The sequence below is a fragment of the Dendropsophus ebraccatus genome, chromosome 10 (assembly GCF_027789765.1).
Source record: "Dendropsophus ebraccatus isolate aDenEbr1 chromosome 10, aDenEbr1.pat, whole genome shotgun sequence".
Classification (NCBI taxonomy): domain Eukaryota; kingdom Metazoa; phylum Chordata; class Amphibia; order Anura; family Hylidae; genus Dendropsophus; species Dendropsophus ebraccatus.
Genome location: NC_091463.1, coordinates 89,978,473 through 89,999,092, shown reverse-complemented (window position 1 = coordinate 89,999,092; position 20,620 = coordinate 89,978,473). Strand labels below are relative to the sequence as shown.

At 40.7% G+C, this 20,620-nt stretch overlaps 1 protein-coding gene across 1 annotated transcript; it reads right to left on the bottom strand.

Moving 5' to 3' along the window:
* Positions 1-4,659: 4,659 nt before the first annotated feature.
* Positions 4,660-18,713, bottom strand: LOC138766537 (mucin-2-like). The gene is made up of 11 exons (XM_069944127.1): positions 18,635-18,713; positions 18,429-18,524; positions 17,902-17,997; positions 16,263-16,358; positions 14,809-14,904; positions 14,270-14,365; positions 13,986-14,078; positions 13,502-13,597; positions 12,952-13,047; positions 6,684-11,183; positions 4,660-4,763 (listed from the first exon to the last, which is right to left on the bottom strand). The coding sequence occupies exons 1-11, from the start codon at positions 18,711-18,713 to the stop codon at positions 4,660-4,662; spliced, it is 5,448 nt and encodes a 1,815-aa protein (XP_069800228.1).
* Between the last annotated feature and the right edge of the window lie 1,907 nt (positions 18,714-20,620).

Below are 20,620 nucleotides of genomic sequence, written 5' to 3'. Positions count from 1 at the left end.
ATTTATAAAGAGACAAAACTATGTTCTCATCTGTAACATCTATACCTCTTTTGATGCCTCCCATTATTTTATTAGCCTTGGCAGCTGCTGCCTGGCACTGATCACTATAGAAGAGGTTACTGTCCACCAATACCCCCAGGTCCTTTACGGAGGCATTGTTACCCAGTGTTTTATTATTTAGCATATAACTGTACTTATTATTTCTATGGTCCTCATGACTTATACATGTGGTATCTACAGAACTGAGGTAAGAAGACCTATTGCACAGGAATTAAGTTTAACCATTTTTGTTTATGTATAAAAAAATAAAAAAATTTCATGATGCTGCCCAAGATATATAATGAACATGTTTGCATATAATGTGAGTCAGCCGATTTCCGTGAAGCAATGCTAAACTATAAATTACAACATCTGTGGTCGTATAGCGACACCTAATGGAAAGAGAATCAAATGACACTGACCACAGATTTACTAGGCGGGCTATAATAAGGTCCTACACTGGTGCCTGGTTATTTTATATACCGCTATACATGATGCTGGCAGTATGGGTGGTTAGACTTACAGTCAGGATAGCGACCTTAGCAATAAATATCACAAAGAAGGGACACAGACTAGTTGGTACACCATCTAGTGCTGTATGTGTCCTTTCCTTCTTCTTATATAATTGTATGTTGTATTCATTGCTGAGTCTATATTGGACATTTTCTTGTACCCCGTTACTTGATGGCTTGAGCTCCCAAATTTTTGAATATACATTGAGGACAGGGGCCATGATACAGAAATACCCTTATATTATTCTTATGTGACTCCAACCTACGTTGGATAGCTGTAGTATGAACCATTTGTGATGACTCTAAACTAACAAACCAGAGAAGATTTATTAGCGTAAAATATTTTTTTTACATTTACATTGGTTTAAACCAAGGAATGCGTCTTATAGTCATGTGCATCTTACTTTCCGAAAATTACAGTATTTATTTACACTGTAGAGGGCACCGGGCCCGCACAGTCTATGTCTCACTACCCTCTTACTAGTGTGGTGGATAGCGGCTCCTGCTACACTCACAGTCAGCACCAACACTGAAGTGCCATATAGAAATGTGATATAGAGAGTATAGAACCACCAGAGAGCAGCTTCTGCTACACTAACAGTCAGCACCCACACTGAAATGGCATATAGAAATGTAATATAGACAGTACAGAACCAACAGAGAGCGGCTCCTGCTACACTCACAGTCAGCACCAACACTGAAGTGCCATATAGAAATGTGATATAGAGAGTATAGAACCACCAGAGAGTGGCTTCTGCTACACTAACAGTCAGCACCCACACTGAAATGGCATATAGAAATGTGATATAGACAGTACAGAACCAACAGAGAGCGGCTTCTGCTACACTCACAGTCAGCACTCACACTGAAGTGCCATATAGAAATGTGATATAGAGAGTATAGAACCACCAGAGACTGGCTTCTGCTACACTAACAGTCAGCACCCACACTGACATGCCATATAGAAATGCGATATAGACAGTACGGGACCAGCAGACAACAGGTCAGCTCTGTAACTGTAAAAGTTATAACAGTATAAGGGCCTGGGACACCTTTTGGATGAGGTCATTGACCTGGGACAAGCTCTGCCCTTAAATAAAACACCCTCTAGTTCTTACTTTCTATCTGAAAATTATATCATGTGATCTCATGGTGAACCTCCAGAAATTACATGTGTTTCTGTGCTGTCAATAGGGTCACTATCCAAGCCAATATCACCTCCTGTATGATGAAACTGCTGGTTTCTTAAACAGAGATTGGTGTTGCCCCTCCTGTCAAAACTATCTCCCCACCCTGCAACTGCAACTCCCCACCTGTTGGAGCCTCCCTAGTGGCGCCCACCTGATTGCTATTGAAGCACTGGTTTAGTGATTTGCCTAATGTCATAAGATGAATACTTTTTGGAAACATAGACAAGGCACGAAAATCATTTAACATGTTTGTAAATTTTATTAAATACACTAAAATAAAAAATATATAAAATGTGCAAGAAAAACAATTTGTCAAGATACACATAATAAATATACATCTTTATATAGACAGATACTGAGATATAGAGATATACTGAACACACAATAAAATAAATTAAGACTTTGTAGAATGCCCCGAAAGTCTTTTGACCCTCCATTTGTCATATTTGTTTAAAATATTTGTTCCATTGTATTGGAATGCAAAGAAAAAAATCCCCCAAAAGTTTAACCCTTAAATATTCAAGTATTATAAATCGGTTCATTCCAGAAGGAGGAAAATTCTATTTCTATTGTCATCTATTGGAGGTCGCAACCCTGTGATTCATTGTCTGACCTTTCAACAACTGTGAATTTCAGTTCATCTCATTTGTCAGCGGACAAAAAAATGTAACATTCATAATAATGGGGTTTTCAGGGAAAACCTTCCCCGAAAATAAATAATCAAATATGTTTAATGGGGGTTTGGACCCTAGAGTAATGAACTGGAGCGTCACAACCCCATAAGTATTGTATTGAGCTCTGCCATATTTGCTTTTCTAATCAGTGGGGTCCTGGGGATCAAGCACTCACAATCCCAGAAAACCCCTTTAAGGGTGCCTTCACACACACCAGATCCGCAGCGTATTTCAGCAGATGTGCAGCAAAATCCGCTGCTGATCCAGTGTGAGTGCATCCCTATGAGAATACATACTCACAGCGGGATTGACATCCCGCTGTGAGTATGTATGTTAACCCCCCAGCGGCTGGAGCATACATCACCTCCTCCCCGCTCTGGTTTGCTTCGGGGGTTCCCGGCGCCTGCTCATCCTGCTCAGCCAATCAGTGCGCTGCCCCGCTGCAGCCACCAATTGGCTGAGCGGGATGTTCTGCCGAGAACCACTGAAGCAAACCAGAGCGGGGAGGAGGTGATGGGGTTAACATACATACAGCGGGAGGTCAGCCCCACTATGAGTGTGTATTCTCATGGGGATGAACTGACATTTGATCTGCTGCGGATTTTGTTGCGCATCCGCAGTGTGAAATCCGCTGCGGATCCGGTGTGTGTGAAGGCATCCTACGAATGTTTAAAGTGAATGTACCATGAATACATTTACTTTAAGTGTTTCACAGGGATAGAACGTCACCGGCGTGGGGAAGTCGGTGCCGCAGTCCTTTTTTGAACTGTTGCCCGGTTCCTGCATATGTTACATAGTTACATAGTTACATAGTTAATACGGTTGAAAAAAGACACATGTCCATCAAGTTCAACCAAGGAGGGGATGGATACAGGGAAGGGGGAGGGGTGATAGGTTCTATACATATGCATCTATATTATTTTGGTCTAAGAACTTGTCTAGCCCTGTTTTGAAGCCCTCTACTGTTTTTGCTGTGACCAGATCCTGGGGTAGACTGTTCCACAGATTCACAGTTCTCATGGTAAAGAAGGCTTGTCGCCTCCGGAGATTGAACCTTTTTTTCTCCAGGCGGAGGCAGTGCCCCCTTGTCTCTCCAGGCGGAGGCAATGCCCTCTTGTCCTTTGAGGGGGTTTTACCTGGAACATCTTTTCCCCATATCTCTTGTAGGGGCCATTTATATATTTAAATAAGTTAATCATATCTCCCCTTAAACGTCTCTTCTCCAGACTAAACAAATGTAATTCTTTTAATCTCTCCTCATAACTAAGATGCTCCATTCCCCTTATTAGTTTAGTTGCCCGTCTTTGTACCCTCTCCAGCTCTAGAACATCCTTTTTATGAATCGGGTTCCAAAACTGGACGGCATACTCCAGATGGGGCCGCACCAAAGCTTTATAAAGCGGTAATATTATATCCCTGTCCCGAGAGTCCATGCCTGTTTTAATGCATGACAATATCCTGCTGGCCTTAGAAGCAGCTGACTGACATTGTGTGCTGTTCTGTAGTCTATTATCTACAAGTACACCCAGATCCTTCTCTATCAGTGACTCTCCCAGAGTAACTCCCCCCAGGACATATGATGCATGTGGGTTATTAGTACCCAGGTGCATAACTTTACATTTATCCACATTGAACCTCATTTGCCAAGTGGACGCCCAAACACTCAGTGTGTCTAAGTCATCCTGTAACATCTGCACATCCTCCATAGACTGTACTGTACTACAAAGCCTGTAATATCTGCACATCCTCCATAGACTGTACTGTACTACAAAGCTTGGTGTCATCTGCAAAGATAGAAACATGTTGCCATTCTGTTCCATGGGAGAAGCACTGGAAGCGGGCCAGCCTTCCCCCAGTGGGAGGAAACCCCCACCCCTCTATGATGCTGCTCCATTGATTCTAATGGAGCCGTGTGATAGAGGGGCAAGGGTCTCCTCCCACTTGGGTTGGGCTGGCCCACCTTCAATGCTTCCACCCGGGCCGGTGCCACAGTCCTTTTTTGAACTGTGGCCTGGTTCTTGCGCACTGCGCCGTTCTATTCCTGGGCACCTGTTGTGGGTGAAGCACTGGAGGTGGGTCAGCCTGCCCCCAGTGGAAGGAACCCCCCGCCCCTCTATGATGCGGCTCTATTGATTCCAGCCCGCCCCCAGTGTTTCAGCTTGGGCTGGTGTCCAGGTATAGAATGGCACCGCGACACTGTTCTATCCATGTACGAGACTTAAAGCAAATGCAATGATGGTACATTCACTTGCAGGCATGTTGATTACACAGTTGAGATGGTTGGTCCTTCTTCTTCTTCTGCTGCTGTTGTTCCATCTGTTGTTGGGGCATATCATGTTCACCTTCCTCTGCATGATAAACATGGGTTTCTTGCTTCCATAATGTTAGCTGACCCCCGGCATTTTATACACTTAATAATCTGCAAATTAAATGGAGAGGGTCAATGTTAGGTATTTCAAATAACTGATATGGTCTTATACTGCGTAATGTTGTTAACTGTGCATCTTAAATTCCACCTATAGGCCAAGAGTAGGGATGGTCCGAACCCAAACTCTCGGTAATGATTCCCGCTGTCTGCCCGCTCCGTACAGCGGGCGGATCCAGCGGGAGGACCGCCTGGAAAACTGGGATACAGCCATAGCCATAGGCTGTATCCCAGTTTTCCAGGCGGTCCTCCCGGTGTATCCACCCGCTTCACGGAGCGGGCAGACAGCGGGAATCTGATGCCGAGCGTTCGGGTTCATACGAACCCGAACCTCGGAGAGTTCGGACCATCCCTAGCCAAGACCATCCTTACTGACTCAGAATAGTGAACTCTCATGACCCTACTAAGGCCAGAATCACATTATGATTGTGCTCTTTGTGGCAAGTATAGATTGGTAAACTGAGTGAAGGGGATACCGACTTATACGAGCATGGACAGGAAAGAGCCCCATTGACTTTAATACCCTGAACTCAGCTATTGACTAGTTTTTGGTTACTTCCCGAGCTCAGACAGTTGACTTCAAGTCAAAACACATAGACTCAGAAAATGAAGACAGATTTTACCGGTGAATAGAGAGTGAGTAATCGTTGAAGGGCAAAGGAGCCGACTAAGTCGAGAAGGAAAGAAGGCATTTTACTGGAGAAAGATCCACTCCTAAATTTTGTACCATCATTTGTACGAAAGACATATATAAAAATAGCAATGGTGGTTAGACTTTAGTGATATAAACTGGACAAAAGACTTACCGAGAAGAGTATACACAGCAGGATTGGTGTAATGATTGAAACGCCCAACGCAATGAGAAGCCTCCCATACCATGGCAAATAGGGTCCTCTGGGCACTGTATAGAACAAACATAGATAAGTACTCTGTCCAATGGTGGATGAACAGTATCCAGGACACTCATAGGTTGGCTTTATAGATTAACACCAGATACAGGTCAACAGAGAAAAGAAAAATTAGTATACAGTACCTCTCACCAGATTTGTGTAAGAATAATTCTAAAGTTGTTACTATATCGCTTAGAAGCACCATATTGACAGCCTTTCATAGTCTATAAGTTTTTTTTTCCAGACTTGATATAACTACTCAACTTGGTCTTCAAAAGGGGTTTTCATCAAACAAGAGGGGCAAAAGACATATAAAGAAACTAAAAACACATCAGAGAACAATCTATACCATGGGTGGTTTTCTCAAAGAAATAGTCTATAAGGTCAATAGGAAGGGATAAACTGGGGGACTGAGCTCAGAACCCCTACTATTCAGAAGAATTGAGGAGCTGCGGCCATAACATTGTTTGACTAGGCAGAGTTTACAGTCTATTCCTGAACTGTACGGTATCTCAGCCCTGTTCATTTTACCTAGAGTACTGCAGCTCGCTTTTGATCATTAAGTAACTTCCCCGAACATATATTGATGGCTATTCTAACATATAATGTCAGAGAACCCCTTCTGAATAAATGTTTTAACAAAAAATTGCAAGACAATGTTAGTAAAATAATTTTAAAAAAATACAAAAACACACAAAATGACTCCTTGTTAGTTATATATTAGTCAAGTCTGCAATAGTGTTAATATTTGTAAGGGTACTACAACGGAGGAAGTGTTGGTTAGTGTTAGATTGGTGTGGTAGTTGTAAGGTTGTAGAAACCATAAAAAGCTTCCCAAATGTTCTGGTCATTTTTTTTGTTAGTTGTATTAAACTATAAATAAATTCCATAGAGAACTTCTATGAAATCAGGTGGACGTTAGTTGTTAGTTGTTCATTAGATGTTCCACTTACTGTTGTTGTTCGCTGTAGTGTTGGTCTGATGTGTCGATGACTGTGTTGTGATGTTATAAACAATGGACGTGATAATGTAGGATGTGTTCTTGAGGTTGTTGGAGTCCAATGTTGTTTTAGATCCACCCTCAGTTTGAGTGGTAGGAGATATTCTTCTACTTTGTGTGGTAGTTGTATTAGTCGTTGTAGTAGTTGACCCTGTTTTATTTGTCCTAATTGTGAAGACTGAACTAGTTGATGAATTTATATTCTTAATGGTAGAAGAAACAGTGGATGTGGTGATGTATAATGTATTCTTTGGGTTCAATGTTGACTTAGATCCACCATCACTTTGGATGGTAGAGGACAGTCTTCTACTTTGTGTGGTAGTTGGGTTAGTCATTGTAAAAGTTGGCCTTGTTTTAGCTGTTGTAGTTGAGAAGACTGAACCAACTGATGAATTAATGTTCCGAACAGTATTCAAAACAAAGGATGTGATGATTTTGGATGTATTCTTTGGGTTCAATGTGGTGTTGGAGCTACCTTCAGTTTCAGTGGTAGAGGAGAATCTTCTATTTTGTGTGGTAGTTCGGTTAGTTGATGTAGTAGTTGACCCTGTGAAGACTAAACTAGTTGGGGAATTCATGTTCTTCAGAGTAGTAGAAACAGTGGATGTGATACTGTAGGTTGTATTCTTTGGGCTCAATGTGGTCTTAGATCTACCATCAGTTTCAGTGGTAGAAGATATACTTCTATTGTATGTGGTAGTTGGGTTAATTGATGTAGTAGTTGACCCTGTGAAGACAAAACTAGTTGGGAAATTCATGTTCTTTGGAGTAGTAGAAACATTGGCTGTGATAATGTAGGTTGTATTCCTTGGGCTTATTGTTGTCTTAGATTCACCATCAGCTTTAGTGGTAGAAGACATACTTCTATTGTGTGTGGTAGTTGGCTTAGTTGATGTAGTAGTTGACCCTGTGAAAAGTGAACTAGTTGGGGAATTCATGTTCTTTGGAGTAGTAGAAACAGTGGATGTGATAATGTAGGTTGTATTCTTTGGGCTTAATGTTGTCTCAGATTCACCATCAGCTTTAGTGGTAGAAGGCATTATTCTACTTTGTGTGGTAGTTGGGTTACTTGTTGCATTAGTTGACCTCATTGTGAAGACTGAACTAGTTGGGGAATTCACGTTCTTTAGAGTAGTAGGAACCATGGATGTGATAATGTAGGTTGTATTCTTTGGGCTCACTGTTGTCTTAGATTCACCATCAGTTTCAGTGGTAGAAGACATTCGTATATTGTGTGTGGTAATTGGGTTAGTTGAGGTAGTAGTTGACCCTGTGAAGACTGAACTAGTTGGGGAATTCATGTTCTTTGGAGTAGTAGAAACAGTGGATGTAATAATGTAGGTTGTATTCTTTGGGCTCAATGTTGTCTTAGATCTACCATCAGTTTCATTGGTAGAAGATATTCTTCTATTTTGTGTGGTAGTTGGGTTAGTTGATGTAGTAGTTGACCCTGTGAAGACTAAACTAGTTGGGGAATTCATGTTCTTCAGATTAGTAGAAACAGTGGATGTGATACTGTAGGTTGTATTCTTTGGGCTCAATGTGGTCTTAGATCTACCATCAGTTTCAGTGGTAGAAGATATACTTCTATTGTATGTGGTAGTTGGGTTAGTTGATGTAGTAGTTGACCCTGTGAAGACTGAACTAGTTGGGGAATTCATTTTCTTTGGAGTAGTAGAAACAGTGGATGTAATAATGTAGGTTGTATTCTTTGGGCTCAATGTTGTCTTAGATTTACCATCAGTTTCAGTGGTAGAAGACATTCTTCTATTTTGTGTCGTAGTTAGGTAAGTTGATGTAGTAGTTGACCTTGTAAAGAATGGACTAGTTGGGGAATTCATGTTCTTCGTTGTAGTAGAAACAAAGGATGGGATAATGTAGGTTGTATTCTTTGGGCTCAATGTTGTCTTAGATTCACCATCAGCTTCAGTGGTAGAAGATATTCTATTTTGTGTGGTAGTTGGATTAGTTGATGTAGTAGTTGACCCTGTGAAAAGTGAACTAGTTGGGGAATTCATGTTCTTTGGAGTAGTAGAAACAGTGGATGTGATAATGTAGGTTGTATTCTTTGGGCTTAATGTTGTCTCAGATTCACCATCAGCTTTAGTGGTAGAAGGCATTATTCTTCTTTGTGTGGTAGTTGGGTTACTTGTTGCATTAGTTGACCTCATTGTGAAGACTGAACTAGTTGGGGAATTCACGTTCTTTAGAGTAGTAGGAACCGTGGATGTGATAATGTAGGTTGTATTCTTTGGGCTCAATGTTGTCTTAGATTCACCATCAGTTTCAGTGGTAGAAGACATTCGTATATTGTGTGTGGTAATTGGGTTAGTTGAGGTAGTAGTTGACCCTGTGAAGACTGAACTAGTTGGGGAATTCATGTTCTTTGGAGTAGTAGAAACAGTGGATGTAATAATGTAGGTTGTATTCTTTGGGCTCAATGTTGTCTTAGATCTACCATCAGTTTCATTGGTAGAAGATATTCTTCTATTTTGTGTGGTAGTTGGGTTAGTTGATGTAGTAGTTGACCCTGTGAAGACTGAACTAGTTGGGGAATTCATGTTCTTTATAGTAGTAGAAACAATGGATGTAATGATGTTGGATGTATTCTTCGGGCTCAATGTTGTCTTAGATTCACCATCAGCTTCAGTGGTAGAAGACATTCTTCTATTTTGTGTGGTAGTTGGGTAAGTTGATGTAGTAGTTGACCTTGTAAAGAATGGACTAGTTGGGGAATTCATGTTCTTTATAGTAGTAGAAACACTGGATGTGATACTATAGGTTGTATTCTTTGGGCTCAATGTGGTATTAGATTCACCATCAGCTTCAGTGGTAGAAGACATTCTTCTATTTTGTGTGGTAGTTGGGTTACTTGATGCATTGGTTGACCTTGTTATGAAGACTGAACTAGTTGAGAAAGTCATGTTCTTTGGAGTAGTAGAAACAATTAATGTGATGATATATGATGTAGTCTTTGGGCTGAATGTTGTCTCAGACCCATCATCTGCCTTGGTGGTAAAGGAAGTTCTTTTACTTTGTGTGGTAGTTGTGTCATTTGTTGTAGTAGTTGTTCTTGTTTTGTCTAGACTATTTGTTAGGCTAGAACTAGTTGATGAGTTTCTACTTGTTGGAGAGATAGAAATGTTGGATGTGATAATTGAGGATGTATTCGTAAAGTTGTTTGTGTTCAAAGTAGTTTTAGGACCATCATTACTCTGGGTGGTAGCGGACATCCCTATACTTTGGGTGGTAACTGTGCCACTTGTTACAGTTGTTGATTTTGTTTCATTTACTTTAGTTGTTAAGACTGATCCAGTTGATGAATCAGTATTTTGGGTGCTACTTGCAGTAGATATCATTTGGGTCCCTGTTATGGAAGTCCCTGTAGGGGTAGTGGATGTCTGGCTTTCCATAATACTACTTCCCAAACTGCTTTTTGTAAAAGCTGCACTTGTAGATAACTTTGGGGAGCTGGGTTGTGTATCTGTTTGTATGTTGGTTACTTTTATACTACTGTTGGAGGTGTTGGTTGTTTGTGGCCCAGAGGTGGTAGACATAGTTGTCATTTTTGTTGTGACAGAAGCCAAACTAACTCTAGGATTGGTAGGAGATGTTTGCCCAGTAACCTCTGTGACAGGGGTTAAATTTGTACTAGTCTTTAAGGCGGTGGATGTTGTACTGCTTCCTGTCTGGATCCCTTCTGTATATTTTATATTACTACTACTGAATTGTGGCATTGTGGTAGTGGGTATTGTTACAGTAATGCCTGTTTTCTGCATTGTAGGCATAAACTCTGTATTGGCCCCACTAGTAGTAGAAACTATGGTAGTTTGAGTAGTGTAGTGTACAGTACTTGATAGCGGCCCAGTTCCTGAGTTTTGGTCAGTAGTTTCTTCAGTTCTTCTTTGTGATGTAGATGTTTTTGTGGTTCTGTTGGAGAATTCTGTGCTCATCCTTGTTGTGGGGGATTCGATAGTAGACTTCATGGCAGTAGAATTTATGATACCCCTGGTGCTGGAAGGTTGTGTCCTTTCTGTTATTGGGATTACCCCTGTAATGCTAATGTTTCTAGTAGTCCTTGTTATAGTGACTTCAGGAGTAGTGCCTTTGGTATCACTAATGGTATTAGAAGTAGAGCTTCCTCTAGATCCTACGGTAAAATCAGTAACATTAGCTCCTTTTGTGGTGACCTCTGTAGTGGTGCCTTGTGTGGATTTAGATGAAATTATTTTGGAGGTGGAATCATTAGTGATCAGTGCAGTAGATGGTGGATTAGACTGTGTTAGCTTAGTATTTGTACTCATCCCAGTGGTCAGTCCAGTGCTGGACACCATGATGGTACTTTGCTCAGTCGCATTTGTTGAAGATTCTATTGTAGGTTCTGTAAAGGTTTCTGTACTGGCTGGAACCATCTTACTGGTTGTAAATTCTGTACTGGTGCTGAGAAGGTTTTCTGTGGTAACAATAGTTTGGATTTTTATGCATTGACATAAACATTTGTAATCTATCCATTGTCAGGGTGGGTACAGTAATGGTGGCTAAAATTGTAGCTCTAGTTACTATTGTTCTGAATTATGTCTAACAGACCACCAACATATTTCGACATGATCATTAAGGAGAACTCCAGAACAAAATCTTTCAAATCAATGGATGTCAGAAAGTTATATAAATTTGTATTTTACCAGATCTTATCACCTGCTGTATGTCCTGCAGGAAGTAATGTTTTCTTTTCTCTTTCCCATACCCTGGACAGATCCTGACATAGACACGAGAAGACATACAACAGCTGATAAGTACTGGAAGACTGCGGAATTTTAAATTGAAGTTAGTTACAAATCTATGAAACTAGTTGATTTAAATGATTTTATTTATTTTTTTTTTGCTGGAGACCCCTTTTAAATTTAGGCTAAGAGATGACCCATAGATCATTCCTGCAATTAGAAAATCATGTGTAAAACAGTTAATTGTATAAACTTTATCAGGCCCAATTCACATAACATTATGGTATAGATCATGTGAACTGCAACATTGTCCACTTTAGGGGCAATGTGGGATTGCTAATACCCATAGTGAAACCCTGAGTAAGCTCAGATGATGCAACCCTCCATATGTAGACAGTGACCCTATATGGCTAACCATATAGTGTGGTAAACCATACTGTATCTTATGGTAAGATATATATATAGAGAGAGAGTTACATTATCCGATATTACCCAGGGAAGCCAGTCAGTTTCCTCTATTTCTCCCAAGCTCCCTGTAGGGCAGTGTTGCCTCTGGTTTCCACATGAATGAGGAATGAGTGTCTGGCTGTCAGCAGTACCACCACTCTGCAAGGAGATTGGGAAGAGAAGATAAAAGAGGAACTTTCATTTCTTCCCTGGATATTTATGTTCTGAAAGATTCCTTTGGCTGATTTCTTTTTTAAAAAAAGTGCGACCACTTTTGTCTAGAACAGGGACACAAGTGCGACCACTTGTGGCTAGAAGAGGGACTTCAGTCTCCCATTGCAATGGAATGGTGGTGCACAGTTTCATGCCACCTCTCTGTTTATCATCTATGAGAACAACGGAAACAGTGTCCGGCTATGGGACATGTCACTTCTTTGGGCGGATAGCGGACTACGCCGGCCCATAGAATGGTGTCTATGGAGCCGGCGGAAAGGAGTGCGGCCGTGCGCACGGACATACTGCGGAATTCCGCGGAGTTTATCCGCGAGAATTCCTCAGTATGAACCCACCCTAACTCTGATAGAGAAGCAGCAGGTCTGTATGACCCATTTTTCCTAAAAGGCAACTTAGAATGGATAATTTAAATGTATTGCAGTGTCTTACCACCATTACCGCAAGCCTCGCAATGTTTAGAGTTGATGGATCATCAGGATTTTGTGGGTTCGAACTCGAACCTTCTCAAACCTTCCGCATTTGATTCCCGATGCCTTCCCGCTCCGTGGGGAAGAAGGAGACAGCTTCCCCATGGAACAGGAAGGCATCGGGAATCAAATGCGGAAGGTTCGAGAAGGTTGGAGTTCGCTCGAACCTACAAAATCACGATGTTCGATCATCTCTAGCCATGTTCAGGAGAACAGTGCTTTTGAGCGCACAAGGAGAGACATGAAGGTATAAACTCCCAGTATTAGGTTTATTTCATAAAATATATGTCGTGGAAAATAACTTTAGAGATTCTATCAAAGTTTATGCAGAACATGGTCTTACTGTACTCACCAGTTGTTGGTGTGGTAGAATTCATGGTCAGCTCAATGGTCTTTGGTGTCATGACCGAGGTGAGTGAAGTTGGGGAAGAATCTGATGACAGTGAAGCTGATAACAATAAAACTTGATCAAATATAAAAGTTATGGCAAAGTATTTATATTGCCTATAAAAAGCCCCCGGAGGGACACAAAAACTCAAACCTTTCCAAACCTGGCACTCAAAACTTTCCCTTAATATTCCTTCCATGATTCTTATTATCTTTACTGTAACTATTATCCACAATCTACTGCCACTAATGTCCAACAGGTTCTTCTTCTCTTTAATCCTGAAATACTCCTACTCTATCAGGAAGATTATCTCTACACTCCCACTTACATGGTGAACCATGAACATCATTGTTTCAAGTAGGTGCTTTAAGATAAAGATAAAAAAAAAAACAGTTTTTACTTTTCATTATTCTTCGTCCACCCTTCAGTTTTAAATATGGAGAAGATGTCATCACCTAGATCTTATACATGTTCGTTCACATGAAAGTTATGAGTGTGGTCTTACTGTACTCACCAGGAGTTGAGGTGATAGAATTCATGGTCAGCCCATTGGTCCCCAGTGTTGTGACTGAGGTGAGTAAAGTTCTGTCAGAATTCGATGACATTGGTGCTGATAAAGATAAAACATGATGAAATGTAACCGTTCTGACAAAGGATCGGTAGGAAGTATAAAGGTGCTAGTGATCAGCTGACTGATACAGATCAGGAAGCTGAACTCTGAACTCTGAAGCTGAACAGTGCCCAAACAATTATTACGTAACTATATTATACAGGAATGGCAGGTGTGGCTTATTACACTGGTTTTCTCTGTGGGCAATAGGAGATTCCCATGTGAGTTTTAAGGTTTCAGAGCATTAGATTTACACTGCAGAGAAATGCGAAGGTAGGTGAGGAGGCCGGCACTCCAAGGTGGGATGTGAACTAAAACGTAACTTTTAATACTTCATGTTAAAATCATTTTTAGATTTACGCTGTAATCTCAATGGCGTTCTACTTACAGGTAGGTGATATACCGCTAGTGCTGACAGTAGAGGAGATGGTCATTGTAGTTGTTGCTGAAAAAGTCATTATTGACGAGGAAGTTGATATTGCTAAAGAAATAATAAATCGGGTGATAGGATAATTCTGCTTATTGACAGGAGAAACGTAAGAGTGAGATGTTTTAAAACTTTTCTCCTTGAACATGGAGAACAGTACGATGGTCAAACACAATAATTCAATAATTTAAACCCCTTTAAAGATTCTTATGAGTTTATGCAGAACATGGACTTACTCTACTCACCAGGTGTTGGTGTGGTAGAATTTATGGTCGGCCCAATGGTCTTTGGCGTCATGACCGAGGTGAGTAAAGTTGGGGAAGAATCTGATGACAGTGAAGCTGAAAATAATAAAACTTGATCAAATATAAAAGTTACAGCAATAGAAACTATAAGACTCCATCATATAGACACAAAACTCCTTTCCAAACCTAGTACTCAGACCTTTCCCTCTATATTATTTCCATGTTTCTTACTATCTTTACTGTAACTATTATCCACAATCTACTGCCACTAATGTCCAACAGGTTCTTCGTCTCTCTAATCCTGAAATACTCCTACTCTATCAGAAAGATTATCCCTACACTCCCACTTACATGGTAAACCATGAACATCATTGTTTCAAGTAGGTGCTTTAAGGTAAAGATTAAAAAAAAAATGTTTTTACTTTTCATTCTTTTTCGTCCACCCTTCAGTTTTAAATATGGAGAAGATGTCATCACCTAGATCTTATACATGTTCGTTCACATGATAGCTATGCAGAGTGTGTTCTTACTGTACTCACCAGGTGTTGGGGTGGTAGAATTCATGGTCAGCCCATTGGTCCCCAGTGTTGTGACTGAGGTGAGTAAAGTTCTGTCAGAATTCAAAGACATTGGTGCTGATAAAGAGAAAACATGATGAAATGTAACCGTTCTCACAAAGGATCGGTAGGAAGTATAAGGTGCCTCGAATGGAAGCTCTTTCCAGGTTATGGATAACATATAACATGCAATGGAAGAAAAGCCTTTTAATTTCAAACGGCTCACATTGTAGTAAACCCACGTACTCAGAACTTTCTAATAAAATCCTTTTAATTACTTTCCTTAAGGTTAGAGCTTATATGGTAAGCTGTGAAATAGCTTTCTTCCAATAAGAAGACAATGATCTCTACACCACCACTGACATGGCTATCCTGTAGAAGGAGTCTTAGGGCATGACCTGAGTAGTTTACTAGAAACATGAGATGAGTAAACCTCAAGCATGCTTGGGTTTGTCCAAACTCGAGCGGGCAGCATTTGGCAGCGGTGGCTGAAGAAGGTGGATGCAGCCCTAAGGCTGCCTGGGAAGCATGGGAACAGCCATAGGCCATAGGCTGTATTCGTGTTTTCCAGGATGCCCTAGGGCAGTGATGGCTAACCCTGACACGCCAGCTATTGCAAGACTACAATTCCCATCATACTTGGGCATCCAAAGATATGGCTTTGGTTGTTCAGGCATGATGGGAATTGTAGTTTTGCAGCAGCTGGAGGGTCAAGGTTAGCCATCACTGTCCTAGGGCTGCAACCCTTGAATCTTTTTCAGCCACTGGTAATCAAATGTCACACGCTCGGGTTTGCTCATCTCTGCTAGAAACACGTTGTCCCAACTCCTTACCCTGAAGAAACCGCTAGTGATCAACTGATTGCTACAGATCAGGAAGCTGAACGCTGAAGCTGAACAGTGCCCATTCCAATGATTAAGTAACTATATTATACAGGCAGGGCAGTTGTGGCTTATTACAATGTTTTTCTCTGTGTCAAGAATGAGATTTCTATGCAGGCTTTAAGGTTTCAGAGCATCAGTGTTACACTGTAATCTCAATGGCGTTCTACTTAAAGGTAGGTGATATACCGCTAGTGCTGGCAGGAGAGGTGACGGCCATTACAGTTGTTGCTGAAGAAGTCGAACTTGGCGAGGAAGTTGATATTGCTAAAGAAATAATAAATCGGGGGATAGGATTATTCTGCTCATTGACTAGAGAAATGTGAGAGTTATTTGGGGAAATACAGCAGCATATTATGTATCACAGAAGATTTAGTCAGTATTGAATCTCAGTTTGTTACATGAGGTATAAGGAGATATTTCATAAATAATAAAAGTTTTCTCATTGAACATGGAGAACAGTACGATGGTTGGCCACAATCATTTATTAATGGAAACCCCTTTAAAGATTCTTAGATTTAAAGTTTATGCAGAACATGGACTTACTGTACTCACCAGGTGTTGATGTGGTAGAATTCATGGTCAGCCCATTGGTCCTCGGAGATGTGACTGAGGTGAGTAAAGTTCTGTTAGAATCTGATGACATTGTTACTGATAAAGAGAAAACATGATGAAATGTAACCGTTCTGACAAAGGATCGGTAGGAAGTATAAGGTGCCTTGAATTTAAGTTCTTTCAGGGTTATGGATAACATATAAAATTCAATGGGAAAAAAGCCTTTTAATTCCTTTACATTTTTATCTGTTTATATTGTAGTAAACCAAAGTACTCAGAACTTTCTAATAACCTCCTTTGAATTATTTTCCTTTAAGGTGAGGGCTACATGATGACAGGGGCTATGACACGGGTCATGATTATATGGTAAGCTGTGATATAGCTTTCTTCCAATAAGAAGACAATGATCTCTACACCACCACTGACATGGCTATCCTTTAAAGGAGTCTTAGGGCATTACCCTAGTAGTTTACTAGAAACTAGAGATGAGTGAACCTCGAGCATGCTCAGGTTCATCAGAACCCATTTGTGTTGCATTTGATTACTGGTGGACGAAGAAGATGGATGTAGCCCTAAGGCTGCCTGTAAAACATGGGAACAGCCATAAGCCATAGGCTATATCCATGTTTTCCAGGATCCTCTAAGGCTGCAATCAACTTCTTCAGCCACAGGTAGTTATGAGCGAATAGTGAAATATTCGTGTATTTGATATTCGTTCGAATATCTCCCCGATATTCGACTATTCGATCGAATATTCAAACCCATTAAAGTCTATGGGAACAAGTATTCGTTTATTGGAAAACATCTATTCGACCACTTGAAGGTTCACCAAGTCCACAATGAAACCTCAGGAAATTCTCTCTCTCTTTCTTTCCCTCCTCCATGGAAGAAGGGGGATTTGAACACTCATCGAATATTTATTGAATATTCTGTGAACTATTCAATAATATTCGATACGATCGAATACCTTACTATTTGATCGAATATCTATTTGATCAAACAGTATTCGCTCATCACTAGCCACAGGTAATTAAATGCCACATGATTGGGTTTTCTCATCTCTGCTACAAACACGTCCTAACTCCTTACCACCCAGTGATCAGCTTATTGCTACTGATCAGGAAGCTGAACGCTGAAGCTGAACAGTGCCCATTCCAATGGTTAAGCAACTATATTATACACGCAGGGCAGGTGTGGCTTATTACAATGGTTTTCTCTGTGGCCAATAGGAGATTCCCATGAGGGTTTTAAAGTTTCAGAGCATCAGTGTTACACTGTAATCTCAATGGCGTTCTTCTTACAGGTAGGTGATATACCGGTAGTGCTGGCAGGAGAGGTGATGGTCGTTGTAGTTGTACTTGGCGAGGAAGTTGATATTGCTAAAGAAATAATAAATCGGGGGATAGGATTATTCTGCTCATTGACAAGAGAAATGTGAGAGTGATTTGGGGAACATTTAGTCAGTACTGAATCTCAGTTTGTTACATGAGGTATAAGGTGATATTTCATAAATAATAAAAGTTTTCTCATTGAACATGGAGAACAGTACGATAGTTGGCCACAATCATTTATTAATGGAAACCCCTTTAAAGATTCTTAGATTTAAAGTTTATGCAGAACATGGACTTACTGTACTCACCAGGTGTTGGTGTGGTAGAATTCATGGTCAGCTCAATGGTCTTTGGTGTCATGACTGAGGTGAGTGAAGTTGGGGAAGAATCTGATGACAGTGAAGCTGATAATAATAAAACTTGATCAAAGTTGCAGCAATACAAACTACAAGATGCCATCAGATGGACACAAAAAACTCTTTTCCAAACCTGGTACTCAGAACTTTCCCTCCATATTCCTTCCATGATTTTTACAATTTTACTGTAACTATTAACCATAATGTACTGCCACTAATGTCCAAATAGTTGTTCAACTCTAAAATCCTGAAATATTCCTACTCTATCAGGGAGATTATCCCTACACTCCCACTTACAGGGTGAACCATGAACATCATTGTTTCGAGTAGGTGCTTCAAGGTAAAGATCATAAAATCTGTTACTCTTCGTTACTCTTCCTCCGTCCTCCAATACATTTCAATTTTAAGTATGGAGAAGATGTCATCACCTAGAAGATCTTACATGAAAGTTGTGCAGAGTGCGGTCTTACTGTACTCACCAGGTGTTGAGATGGTAGAATTCATGGCCAGCCCATTGGTCCTCGGTGTTGTGACTGAGGTGAGTAAAGTTCTGTCAGAGTCCGATGACATTGGTGCTGGTAAAGAGAAAACATGATGAAATGTAACCGACAAAGGATTGGTAGGAAGTATAAGGTGCCTCGAATGGAAGCTCTTTCCAGGTTATGGAAGAAAATGATCTGTACACCTCCACTGACACGGCTATCCTTTAGAATAGGGATTGGGAACCTTTGGACCTCCAGCTGTGACAAAACTACAATTCCCATCATGCCTTGACAGGCAAAGTTTTAGCTTTGGCTGACCATGGATGATAGGAATTGCAGTTTTGCCACAGCTGGAGGTCCGAAGGTTCCCAATCCCTGCTTTAGAAGAAGTCTTTGGGCATGACCGGAGTAGTTTACTAGAAACAAGACATGAGTGAACCTCAAGCATGCTTAGGTTTTTTTTAAGACCGAGTGTGTGGCATTTGATTACCGGTGGCTGAAGAAGTTGGATTGATCCCTAGGGAATCCTGGAAAACACGCATACAGCCATAGGCCATAGACTGTATCTATGTTTTCCAGGACTTCCTAGAGCTGCATCCATCTTCTTCAGGGGCCAGTAATGAAATACCACACACACGAACCCAAGCACGCTTTCTCTCCTAGAAACATGTTATCCAAACTTCTTACTCTTGTCTAAAATACCGCTAGTGATCAGCTGATTGCTACAGATCAGTAAGCTGAACTCTTTGATGATCAGCTGTTATTGACAAGTGCAGCTGCACAATTGTACTACAGTGGCCACTGCAGGAAAGGTGTGGTATTACATGGTGACCATTCCATTAGATAACTGAATTTACAAGCAAGGTAGGTGTAATGTATTACAATTGCTTTCTCTCCAATACGAGATTCCCATGAGGGTTTTAAAGCATTAGTGCTGCTTTTTACTCTCAATTTTTAATGAGATTCTACTTACAGGTAGGTGATATACCACTAGCGCTGGCAGGAGAGGTGACGGCCATTACAGTTGTTGCTGAAGAAGTCGTTCTTGGTGAGGAAGTTGATGTTGCTAAAGAAATAATAAATCAGAGGGTCGGATTATTCTGCTCATTGACAAGAGAAATGTGAGTTATTTGGGGAAATACAGCGGCATATTATGTGTCAGAATAAATTTCGTTCATTTCATTTTGTTACGTGAGGTATAAGGAGATCTTTCATAAGTAATAAAAGTTTTCTCATTGAACATGGAGAACAGTACGATGTTCGGACACAATAATTCAATAATTGAAACCTCTTTAAAGATTCTTATAAGTTTATGCAGAACATGGACTTACTGTGCTCACTAGTTTTTGAGTTGTGTGAACCCGGCCACAGGTTTATTTCATAAAATAAAAGTTGTCAGATAGAAAACCCCTTTAAAGATTCTATACAGTCACATCAAAGTTTATACAGAACATGTACTGTACTCACCAGGTGTTGAGATGGTAGAATTCATGGTCAGCCCATTGGTCCTCGGTGATGTGACTGAGGTGAGTACAGTTCTGTCAGAATCCGATGACATTGGTGCTGATAAAGAGAAAACATGATGATATGTAACCGTTCTGAAAAAAGAATATGCATAAATGGCGGCCGTTGATGCAAATTGCAACAACGCCCGTGATTAATGCGATGGTGATTAATGCAAAACATACTTTGTGTAAACATAGCCTCACACTGTAATCTCAATGAGATTCTACTTACAGGTAGGTGATATACCACTAGCGCTGGCAGAAGAGGTGACGGTCATTGCAGTTGTTGCTGGAGAAGTCGTACTTGGCGAGGTTGCTGAAGAATTAATAAATCAGGGGGTCAGATTATTCTGCTCATTGACAAGAGAGTCAGTGTGTGTGCTGTATGTACGTGCCAATGGCCACCCAAAAAGACTGATACTTTTAGTGTTGAAATGTCTCCTGGCTACAGTTCTGCCATGATTTGCAAGAAATGGTGGCTTTTCTAAAGCAATTTTGCACAATTCAGGGCATCATGACATTATCCAGCATGTACTATGCACACCACACTAGTGGTGCCTCAGTTACAGTGGGGTTGGGGGCCCAGACTTGGTGAACAGCCCGGGGCTTATGGTAAAGTTAATCTCCCCTGGCATAGAGGCCAATACCCATGGCCCAATTACTGCAGACTTTTCTGGCAAATGT

Coding starts and splice junctions, on each gene's coding strand:
- LOC138766537 (XM_069944127.1), bottom strand. CDS start 18,713: ATGGGAATTGTAGTTTTGTCACAGCTGGAGGTCCAAAGGTTCCCAATC. Junction 16,359..17,901: donor TTCTACCACACCAACACCTG/GTGAGTACAGTA, acceptor TCTCTTTATCAG/TAACAATGTCATCAGATTCT. Junction 13,598..13,985: donor TAGCGGTATATCACCTACCT/GTAAGTAGAACG, acceptor TATCTTTATCAG/CACCAATGTCATCGAATTCT.